This window comes from Condylostylus longicornis, unplaced genomic scaffold (genome assembly GCF_029603195.1).
Source record: "Condylostylus longicornis isolate FDR11 unplaced genomic scaffold, ASM2960319v2 ptg000018l, whole genome shotgun sequence".
In the NCBI taxonomy this organism is placed as follows: domain Eukaryota; kingdom Metazoa; phylum Arthropoda; class Insecta; order Diptera; family Dolichopodidae; genus Condylostylus; species Condylostylus longicornis.
Window position 1 is genome coordinate 663,944 of NW_026577987.1, and position 12,855 is coordinate 676,798.

General features: G+C 23.7%; 1 protein-coding gene across 4 annotated transcripts in view; it reads left to right on the forward strand.

The window, feature by feature from the left end:
- The window catches only part of LOC129606226 (protein king tubby-like), a 76,925-nt gene that overhangs the window by 37,132 nt on the left and 26,938 nt on the right, over window positions 1-12,855 (forward strand). The window contains exons 1-2 of one of the 4 annotated variants that reach the window (XM_055516409.1): window positions 3,704-3,787; window positions 9,989-12,516. The exons of 1 other annotated variant lie outside the window; for it this stretch is intronic. In XM_055516409.1, the coding sequence (XP_055372384.1) occupies window positions 9,996-12,296 (2,301 nt within the window). In that variant the 5' untranslated portion in view covers window positions 3,704-3,787; window positions 9,989-9,995 and the 3' untranslated portion in view covers window positions 12,297-12,516. Of the gene's footprint in view, window positions 1-3,703; window positions 3,788-5,393; window positions 5,491-9,988; window positions 12,517-12,855 lie in introns of those variants that run through there. 2 more of the 4 variants (XM_055516408.1, XM_055516410.1) reach the window with 2 other exon arrangements.

A 12,855-nucleotide genomic window follows, 5' to 3' on the forward strand; every position in this document is an offset into this window, starting at 1 on the left:
ATTAATTTCAGGAATTTTCTATATATTGAAAATTAATATCTAGAATTTAGAAATTTTTCTTTAAAAGGGCGCGTTTAAAGAAGCTATAAATAATACTTGTTTACCCAAATCATTGTTTTACAATGCGTTTATCAATTAATGCGTTTTTCTTTACTTACTTATACATAATTAAATTTTTTGATTAATTTACTTTTATACAAAAGTAATATCTAACTATAAGTTAATTATTTATTTAAGGAAAAAATATAGAATTTCTAATCACATTTATATTGTCAAAATTGTAATTTAATTCATATTTAATGTACTCGTATACAAGCTTTTTGTTTCTAAAAATAAAAAAAAATATTCTATATATTTGAAAACAAATTTAATTTTATACTAAGTGTTATATAATAATTTTATTAATATTTACTAAAAATAGAAATCATTTTTATATTATGCATCTTCATTGTATACTTTCTTCTGGTAGCTGCCAAACAACTTCAAAAGTTATTTGGCTATATCTTAGAGACTATAAATCTGTAGCATTGAAATTTTGCACAAGCAAATGTATTAGTAAGGCCAATGTGTTTGATAAAAGTCGTTGATATTTCTTGGCTTCTTCTGGTAGCTACCATACAACTCCAAAATTATTTGGACTTATCTCAGAAATTATAGATATTATAATATAGAAATCTCGTAAATACAAATATATTTTTAGGGCTGTTGTATGTGATAAAAGTCGTTGAAATTTCTTGACTCTTTCTGATAGCTGCCATACAACGTCAATAGTAGTTTCACCATATCTTATATGGAAAAATACTGAGATTTTGTACCCAAAAAGTATACAATACTGAAATTTTGTGTAAATTAATATGTTAATATGGCAACATAAAGTCATAGACTGTCCCGTAGTCAGCTATGGGATATTCATAACTCGCACATAGGATAACCAATTCGTACGGATATCACAGACTTGACACGGTCAACTCTATTTTTCCCGTGTTTAATTGAAAATGAAATAGAAGTCGTACGTGAGAACCACCATATAACTATTTCATTCATATAATTTTTAAGGCAATTTGAAATACTTCATTCGTAACAATTTCGTATACACTTTATGATTGCACTTTTGAAATACTTTTTTATTATGAATTAAATTCGCAAATTCCCCTCAAAGCGTCACAATTATTGTTGTTCATTTAACTAAGCTACCCCTTTTTTTAAATAACATCAAAATGTGACTTAATGATCATAATTGATCATAAAAAAGTGATTTAAATCAATTTGAAAATTGTTCATTTTGATTAATTTGCATCCCAAATTTAAATAAATTTTAATGTCGCGCTAAAAAAAATGATGATTTTTTTTTTTTTCTCTTGACATATAAAAGAAATTAGAACTGGGGTGCGCTAAACTGAATAAATAATCAGCATTATATTTCTATTCACCGAACATATCAACTGAAGAATATTCATAAAACTTAGCAAACACAAAAAAGCAAGCTACCCGAATTCCCTGAAATGCTCGCCAGTTTCGTTAACAACCAGAACTCAAATATCAAATTTCAAGAAATTCTATCAATTCGTTCCGTAGATATGGTGAAAAATGTAAAATCGGCCCGCAAATCAGTTTTCGAGCCCTGATCTTTTCAAAAAATTTCATTGCTTTAATACGAGGTTTCGGGGACGGTCTATTGAAGCTTATATATAAAATTTCAAGTAAATTGGTTGAATATTTTCTTCAAAATGGTCAAAAATGTAAAACAGGCCCGCAAAAAGTGCAGTTCCCGAGGCCTGATATATCCCGAAAGTTAATCAATCCGTGCCATGGTCGAAATAAACTTACATATAAAATTTCATCAAAATCGGTTCAGCCGAACTTGAGATACACGCGTGCCTACACAGACCGACAGGCCGACAGACCGACGGATTAACAGACCGATAGATCGACGGATAGACAGGTTGCTAAAAATAGTTTACTTACACGTCCCTACTATGGAGAAGTGCATTCCCATAGAAAACTTGATATGCAAAATTTTTTGCCATCACATAACCTACCTACCTATTGTATACACAATACGGTCGGTAAAAATATATTGACTTAACTAACTGGTCTAATCCTACTATTTTAGTTCTTCTATCAATTTTTGTTTCGTCCTTAATGTATGCAAATAATTATGATATATTTTGGTATAGCTATTAACGAGAATAATTTTGTAAATAAAAGAGTATGTGTGAATTCTCGAGAAAGGTACTACTTTACAATCAATTTAACATGAATTCTTTAAGTTCCTATTCGTTTAAGTATTATACATAAAACAAAGTCTTATTTAGTAAAAATTTTATTTTATAAAATATTATAATTATGTCTCTTCCTGAAAATATGCAATTTTTTTATCAATTATGAAATGTGCTTTTTTTGTATGTATAATATGCGCTAAATGTATAATATTAATTGAATTCATTCTTGGAATAATACTCGTACATTGAAAAATTACAAAAAATCAATAAATTTCAATATAAAAGATTAATATAAACTTTGTTGATATTATGATTTTTTTTTCTGTACTTACAAAAAATAGTTTACGCAAATAAATATTATATTTGAATCATAAACTTCCGTTTTTCTTTTTTTGTTTTATATATTATACAGGGTGATTTAGTAAAGAGTACAATGTAATATCATTGTTTTCTAATTTTTGGTGCCCTGAACTGTGATATATAATATTACTCTGTACAGAATCACCCTTTATACAATTAGCGTATAATATGTTGCATACATAAAACAAGTAGAATGCTTAATATTAGGGTGAAGTACCGATGTCGATGAAATTTTTCATGTACTCATAAAGTGTACATACTCGTATATAACGATTGGGTTTGTAGGTGAAGGAATTTTAAATTATTCTCATTGCTAAAAATCAGTATAAAACGTCATTTTAAATTTTTAGAAACTTTTCATTTACTATGCCTTTCTAGTTTTATTTAGATTTTCATTGTCGTATCACCATTAATTTATTCATCGAAAATAACAACTGAAAAATATTACAGCTTTATTGGAATTTTCTTTATAGAAATTCACAAAATTGAATTTCAAATATTTGTACATACATATTTGTACGTATATATTTTTTTATAAAAAATTATAAATAATTTTAATTTTTATAAAAAAATTATAAAAATTTTATAAAAAAATTTAATAAAAAATATTTTTACGTACATATAATCAACGAAATAATTAAAATTTTAATTAAAATAATAAAACATTAATAGTTTTTATAATATTATAAAACATAAGATGACTATGATTGATAATAAAAAATTGGAAATTCGTTTTCTGTTTGTACATTTATAAAATTTTTATTATGTTTTTGCAATTAAAATGTCTGTGAACTTTAAAAAATCAAAATAATATAAACGTTTATTTTACACATGTTATTATCTGTTTGAAACAATAAGTTATAGATAGTACTACCCGAAGTGATATACTGAATCCCGATAATTTGAAAAATAAAAATAAAATTCAGCTTTAAGAATAAATAAATTATAGATACGGGTTAAACAAATTCATTTATAAATATTTTAAAACTGGATTTATATTTAAAGATTACAATATTTATGCATACAAATGGTAGATAAGATTAAACGATAATATAAATAAAATTTTCTTTTCTATCAATTTTTATTAATTAAATAACTAATAAGTTGAAAAAATATGGTACCTAGTTTAGCATAAAGTTAAATTTTACCAAATTATGGTTAATAGAGTACGAAATGAAAATGGAGGTGAATGAATTTCTACCAAGGTGATGATTAATTTTTTAATATCACTATTTTCTTTTCATATATAGATTTTAGTATTTAAATAATATTATATTTATATATTATAAATAATATATTTTTAAAAATATGCTTACTTTAAATTTCTTAACTATAAATTTATTTATTTTCTTAAATGGCTTAATACCACGACTTAGTGCCTGATAATTAAAATGCAACTAACATCTATAATACAAAATTCAGGTTATAAGCGCTTATATTCTTAATTGTATTAAATATAATTAGTACTGAAATTTCAATGTCACAGTAGTTACTCACTTATTCTAATAATACACATGCATTGTCTTACTTAAGTTTCGTCGTTTAGTTTACAATAATTTAACATTAATTGTTTATAGACTTTCTTCAATAAAGCTGAAAAAAATGTTTTTATTATTTTCATATCGTCCGTTCAACTGCATGTCACGTTTATTTATTTGTTCTAAATTATTTACCAATTTTTCTAAAAAAAACGGATATGATGATCAATTTCTTGTTATCAGAAAATATAGAATTATGACTGACTAAATAAATTATATAATTGAGCCAATTATATAATTTATTTAGTCAATTATATTCAGGATGATTCAGAGAGGTATACAACATGTACCATTCGTTAAAGGTTCTAAATGACTAAAACATTTGTTCCAAACTAGGTGCCAAATCTGAAAAGTTTGCAAATTCCAGGGATTTTATCGAATTTTCACGAAACTTTTATTTATCCAAGTTTTTTTTATTATAACTTCCGTTCTTAAAAAGATACTAACTTCAAACAAACAATTTCTGATAAATTCGTAAAAATTTTATTAATTAGTGAAAATTAATTATAATAACTTTAATTAACTAGTAAAATTTTCGTGAAAATACGTTAAAACTTCAAATATATTTAAGAGAACAATATAAAGCAAAAATATTTTCTTTTTGTTTTGCTTTTCTAACTATTTTTAAGAATTATAAATCACTAATTTGATAATGGTTAAATTGAATTTTAAAGTACTCAAATAAACCCAAGCACATTTTATTTTATCACAATCATTTAGTAAATTTAGCTAAATGTGTTCAACGAAATTGTATTTACTATATTCTTTATAATTCAAAAAGTTTCAATCTCAGTTCATTTAAGTTTTTGTCCTGTTCTTCTAAATTTTCAAGTTTTTCAAATTCTTTTTGCACCAAGTTTGAACAAACTTCTTGAACCTGTTTTTTAAATTTTTTCACAATTTTTGAAACAATTCAGAATTTTATTATCTTAATTTTTAACAAAATAACAGAGAAGTAAAGTTCTGCACCAACACACTGGAAATTTTATAAAGCTATACATATACATACATTAAAGAAATGAGAAAATTTTTGTTATTTTGCTAATTTTAATTAAAATGTGTCTATGTGTGTCTATGTTTTTATTATAACGTTCTCTTCTACATGTAGTATATAAAATGAAGCAAAAATTATAAAAATAATTTTTTTAACAAAACAATACCGTTTTGATTGTGATTAAGGTTGTAAATAATGGGGATTAATACTTAAAAGTTGATTTTTGTTTATTGTTTTATAGGTGAAAATTTAATTACAAATCTGATTTCAAAGTGAATAGTTCTATTCAGAAATTTTTAAAATTTTTTTTGATTTTGTTATTTTTATATTCTCTTAATTAATTTGCTTTTCAAACCAAATTTTATTTAAATAAAAGGTAATATGTATATAAAATTTGTAACTTTAATAGAAATTTCGAAACGATTAAAATTAGAAATAATAAACTTTTATCACATTTTTATCTCAGCTAATTAAATTGAAGTCTTTGCTATTTCTTATTAGATATTTCGTTATTCAATTGTGAAACATTAAAATGTTCGTGATAAAATTTTTAAAGTAACGTTGTTAATTTAAAAATAACTTAATAATTAATGTTTTCATAAGATCTATTAATGTTTTAAATTTTCTAATGTTTATTCTATTAAAATCAAACAAACAACCAAATCTCATTAAAAGTATATTATCATTTCAGTTAATAAATTTTTTATATTCTAAAAATATATATTATTATTAAAATATTATTATTATTAAAAATTTTTTAATTACGGGTATACAGTGAAATATTTTTGTAATCCGTACATACATAAATGTTTCGAAATTCCGTTAATTATTACTTTATTTCATTTTTACTAATTAGTTTGAAAATAGTTAAAATGTGTTAAAGAAAGCAATGGATTCTAAAAAAAATTATATCATGTGCGAAATTGATTCAAACTATCAAAAAGATTAAAAAAGTTCATAATATAAGTTATTTTCATAGAAATTTTTGTTTTCTTTATATAGAAATTTAGACAAAATTGTTTAACTAAACATTAACTAAAAGACAAAATTGTTTAACATTAACTAAAAGACTAAAATATTTTTTATTATTGTATTCAATTAGAATTTCATAAAAAATTTAAATGCACCTTAATTCTAAATTAAGTAAACGAATTAAGAATTTTTTTTTAGTAATAAAAAGTGTAATTTAAAATAGCCGAAAAAAATATTAGTTCCAAATTAAATCTTTAACTTATTAAAATTTTTTTTTTAAAAAGACTTATTTTCAAAAATCTTTAAAATATTACTGAAATTTTACCACTTTAAATGATTGCTAGTTTCTAACCCATAGAATTCAACTAAATTAAAAAAAACTAATAAAAAAAAATTAAAGTACAATTACAAATAAAATGTTCAGTTTTTTTATAAATATAACAAAGCTTATTGCACGTGAATTTTTTTATGGATCGAATAATTATCGATTTTTAAAAAATTTACCGGCATAATAGTGAAATTTTCGAAGAAAACAAAAAAATTTCATAGTATGTACATATAGTACCAATATAATTATACTCATTATTATTACTTCATAAAACTGTGATATACAAACATAGCATATTGGAAATTCCATTCATATCAAATAATATAATACATAAAACTTATTAAAAATCATAAAAAATTTGTAATTTGAAGAAACAACAAAAATTGTAACAAATAACAATACCCACAAATTCAATAAGTTTTGAACAAATCTTAAGGTAAAGTTTAGGTTTCAATTTAATTATACTAAATTTCTGAAAAGTATTAACAGAGAGGTTTGGTTTTCGATTCTTTTCAAAGGGTTTTTAACAGGAACAGTGTAGTAAAAATTATTAACCTACATTAGGCTCTTTTTTTTCCTCACAAAATTTCTTGAACAAGCTTTTTAGGGGAGAGTATGTATCTTTTCAGTATCTTTGATATAAAAACACACCAGTATACCTTTGTATATCCTGCAATATTAAAATGTTATAATTTGAATATTTAAATTGATTATTGAATACCACGATCTAACCACAAAGATGAATAATCTTATTTTTCCAAATCTTTTAATTTCTACACATTTAATGAATTGCGACATATGTTACCTCTTCTAAATCTTTTATGAAATAATTATCATTATATCTTATGTACAATATCACTTCTATGTAAACACATATTTTTTCTTCGAAAACTTATCCTTAAATTTCCAAAAACAAACCATTATACTTATATTAAAAAAAACTCCTTTTTTAATTTTAAATACACATATAATTATTTTGTGCATAAGCGTAATATTAAACAAGTGTACACAATATAAACACATAAACATTCATGCAGTATAGAAAACGTATAGAAAACGTTATTTATTAATAACGATAATTAACGATAATTTACTGATGATAATAATGATATTAAAGATGATTAAGATGACATAACACGCATAAATTACTTGAATATTAAATTTCATCTTTAAAACATAATTATATCAGAATTATAGTAGGTATTAATGTATTATATTATATATGTATATGTGCATGTAATATATTTCAAAAGAAAATGAACCGTTTATACGAGAACACCTTGATATTTTTATTATAAAACTAGCACATAATTTTCTTTTGCATAATTCTACTTGAATTAGTTTTTAAAATTTCAGCTGAAATCGCAAAAACAAAATTTTTTTGTTACTAGAAAATTTCAGTATTCTTTCCGGTTTTCATTTTTATACCGTTTATGTATCATACAGTACGTGCATATAGAAATTTTAAAATTGCATATATATTTTAAGTATAAATTCACTTTATCAGTTATTTATATAAACTGCATATGACCGAATTTAAATATGAAATTCATTTGAACTTAAATGCGAGTACAAACATAAAATATTCTATTAAGAACTAGTTTTTAAATTATAATTTGTATCAAATATCATTTACATTCTACATGAAAAATTCTCTACGAACTTAATAATATTGATAATGTACATTCTGTACGATGATCAGCCAGCTATAAAAATAATAATATGAAAATAATTCTGCAGAATTCTTCTGAAAACTAGTGAATAATTCAACATACTACATGAAACGAAAGAAAAAATCTTAGCTTTCGATCTGAGAATTATAAATAGGTTTTTTTATGCTCAACCATAAAATATTATGTTGAATTACATAATTTTAATTTTTATCCAGAAAATAATATTAATTTGGAATATTGCTCTAAGAGCCAATCTTATTTATCACATTACCATCACAGAAATAAAACAACTATTTATTGATTTTAAAATTTACACTTTTATTTTCTTTTCTACCAAGTTTTTTATTACAATTATTGTTATTTCCATATACAACACATATTTTTCTTTTTTTATGAGTTGTTGATGAAAAAACATCAATAAGAAAATAATTGTATATTAATTTTGCTGTGCTGTATATTAAGAAACGACACACATCTTATCCGCATTGTTGGCAGAATTCTGTCTTTTGTGAATAATATAAGTAAAGCGGATAAGTATAAGTTTCTATAAGTAAAGCGGAATTGTTGCACAAAATTATTTAAAATTTTAAAAAGCTAATAAGGTTCTGGTCATTTTATCAAATTTGTCAACTTCCTTAACAAACACAAATCGCAAATATGAAATTTCAAAAGATTCCGTTGCTTTCGTCTAGACTTCAGTGCAGCCGTTGCTGGAAAGACCGTTTCCAAAAAATTGATTAATAAACCACCAACAAAAAAAAAAACTTAAAATATATAATTCGACCAATATATTGATTACCAATAAAATATGTATTGAGCATCAAATATGAAACTTTTTTAAATACAGAATAGGTTTAGGTTCTATACATATACCCAAAGTTTATTACTTACGAGTATGCAACAAATTTCGTAAAAGATCAAGGATATAACAAATAAAACTTAATTTTCTTGTAATAAAAAACTAGTACACGATTAAGTAAACAATGATCTCTAACTACAAAAAATCTTTTTAATTTTAGTTCATTGTTATAAAATTTAAAAAAATACAATTTTATAGAAATTTAATAAAAAGAATGTAATAATGTCACGTTTTTTCTTCATATAATCATACTATAACTAAAATTAATTACTCGTTCATTTCAAAAGCCTTATCTGACAAATTGTAAACAAACTTATTGCCACCTAATGATAAAATGAGTTTTTAATAAATTTAAGAGCTTAAAGCATAAAAATCGTCAATTGAAATTTTTTTAATCCCTAATTAAATATTAGGTAATAAAAATATTTGAAATTTAATCTCCATGCAAAGAAAAACGTAACACTAAAGTTTTAAGCACTTCTCAAACATTTCTATATAGTCAGGACTATAATAAAATATGATTTCGAATTTTTTTTGGTATATGATATAAAGTACATACTTTTCTCTGAACGATTTGACAATAAAATATTCAATAATAATCTAATATCAAGAAATATCTTGCATTATTTATTAAGTGTTATTCTAATATTATCAATTATAGTTCACATATTATTTCAAGTTAAATAAATATGAAACCGATATTGTTGCTATCCTTATTCGCTACAAATATTTTGTTTGATAATAATTTGTTTAAAACTCTTTATTAAGGCATCAAAAATGTTATTAAAATTTTAAACGGTTAGATACTGTTTAGTTCGCAATTACTTTTATTATCATTTAATTTCCAATATAATCTTACAGTAACGTTCTTACACTATTCAAAATTAGCATTGCAAAACTTTCGTATTTTGATTCTAAAAGTTGAAATTCTTTGGCTATTTGTTAATACACCTCTAGCAACTGCTAAACTTTTCTCTAAATTTATATTTTTTTATCAAAACCAATTTAATAAACTTAAAAATTTTTTATTTAATTATCTTAGAGTTTAAATGAGGAATTCATTGACAAAATGGTTATTATGCAACACAAAACTTTTAATATATTTTTATTGTGTTACAATATTTATTCCGGATCCGATACTATGTCAAAATCCAACAACTTTAAAACCTGATGTAAAAACAAATTCGAAAATTCAGAATAATCCTTGGAAAGTTTTAATGTTATCTACATTAGGAAAATCAATAATTTATTCTACTGATCCTGATATTAAAATTTTAAAATCAAAATTTCGGATCAAAGAAGTTAATAATGATATTAATGAAGTTATGGAAAATTTAAATCCATTTTCATATTTATTTCAAAGAGTGAAAAGATCAGCAACGTCAGAATATAATGGAGTAGTTAGAACATATTCAAAAAACTTTAATGTTTTAATTAATCGACGTCTTGAACAAAACGAATTTGTCGGTATAACAGGAAATATTGATGAATTAGGTAATTGGGATCCAGATGATGCAATTCAAATGAATCGATCTGATATCGATACATCTTACCATAAAACCGAAGAAATGTGGACATTTGATATTGATTTTAAAGATGAGAATGATAAAAAGAAAGATCAAATTATTGAATATCGTTATTTTATTGGAAGAAAAAATTCTAAAAATCATAAAATTTCAGTTATCGAATGGGAAAATCATATTGAACCAAGAAAAGAAAAATTGTCAAAAGGACAAAGTATAGGTATCATTGAATCAAAATCATCAGACCATATTGATACTTTTGGTGAAATAAATGGTGATATATCAATTGATAATGGATGGTTACAACAACATGAAACTATTGCTCAATTTAAATTTTTTAGAAATCCTTTTAATATTAAATCTCTTCATGTAGATCAATATCCAATTACAATAATTCCATACAGTTCAATCGAATCCGATTTAATTGAAAATTATGATTTCAATAACAATGCCGCCATTTTATCGAGACCCTCTCCAGATGTAAATGTAAAATATGCTAAAATAAAATATAATCAAAGTGAATTAAAAGAACAACCAATGAATGGTGTTACGTACAATCCTAATGATATATTAATTTATCATATGCATTTGAGTAATAATTTTGAAAACATTAACTTTTTATTAAATTTGTACGATACAGAGTCTGCAGAAAATAGAAAACTAATAGGCTATCAACATATTAAATCAGAAGATTTAAAAAATTCCGAGGGCGAAATTGAATTAACATTAAAGTCTGCGAGTCTTCAGGGTGAAGATAATGAAAAAGAAGAACAAAACGTTGGAAGCATTAAGTTATCTTATTTAATAATTAGACCATTCAAAAATCAAGATTTTCATTTTCAAACATCTTTTTCAAATTATTGGAAATCGAATTGGACAGCTTTAGATATTGGCCATAGAGGTTTAGGTGTTAGTTTTAAACTACCTGAATCTGAAAAGCCATCAGCTATTGAAAATACCATACAATCAATGAAACTAGCTAGCATTAGTGGTGCCGATATGGTTGAATTTGATGTACAATTAACGAAAGATTTAATACCAATTATATATCATGATTTTACTATATTAGTACGTAAGAAGGTAGATAAACCACCCACGCTAGATAATCTAATAAGAGTTAATATACACGACTTAACATACGATGAATTAAAGTCGATAAAGATGTATTATAAACAAAATGATGGTGATATAGTTGAATATAAGGCACACAATGATGAAATAAAAATTGAAAATCGTTTATTTCCAACACTTGAAGATTTCTTTAAAAATATTGATAAAGCCGTTGGTTTTGATATTGAAATAAAATGGCCACAAAAATATATTGATGGTACCATAGAAGCAAATCAAACATTAGATAAAAATGTATTTACTGATCGTATTTTAAAAGCAATTTTAGAAAACGGCAGTGGCCGCTTATCATTTTTATCAACATTTGATGCTGATTTATGTACAATGTTAAAATATAAACAAAATAAATATCCTGTAACATTTTTAACACAGGGTTCCATACATCAATGGACATCATATTATGATCCAAGATGTGAATCAGTTGAAAATGCTGTAGCAAATGCAGAAACATGGAATTTATTGGGTATTGTCGCACATTCTAAAGATTACTTTGTTGATCCAACCTTAATTGATTTAAGTATTGAACTGAATCAAAAAATTTTCTGTTGGGGCAATGATATTAATTCAGCGGAAGCTGTTAGTAAAATGAAAAAAATCGGCATGACTGGTGTTATATATGATAGAGTTGATAAATATTTAGTTAATAACAAAACAAGTATTTTTGAAAATGATGATTTAAAAATATTATTTACCAAATAAAATTTGTAATTTAATGAGTTAAAAACAAAAATCAGAATAAAATATGTATAGGATTTTTTAAAGAAAAAAAATTTAACGAACTTTTAATCTTGCCACACGACTATAATATGGATTTAATTATTTGCTAAAAAATAATGAATTAATTTTTTTTTAAATAAAATGTATTGAATTTTTGACAAAACCAGAAATATGTGCAAATAAATAAATATTTTTAAATTCATTTCACATTTGTACATTTCTTCTTGTAAAATAAACTAAAAAAAATGAATGCATACTACAAAAGGTAGGTCGAATATTTGAAATACGTTCCTTAAAAATATTGAAACTAACTTCTTAAAAACTAATACCCCATTATCAAACATATTTTTTTGACTATCTTTATTGTCGAACCAAGAACATACTTAAAACTAAATTAGAACTGAAGCAACAAAAACGAAGTAATTTAGTAGAACAGAAAAACTTAAAAAAAAGTCTGTGGTTAACCGTTAGTATAGTAAACAATGAGGATTACGGGTTCGGTTGCAAATTACACTACAATAATTTTAAATTAACGTATACA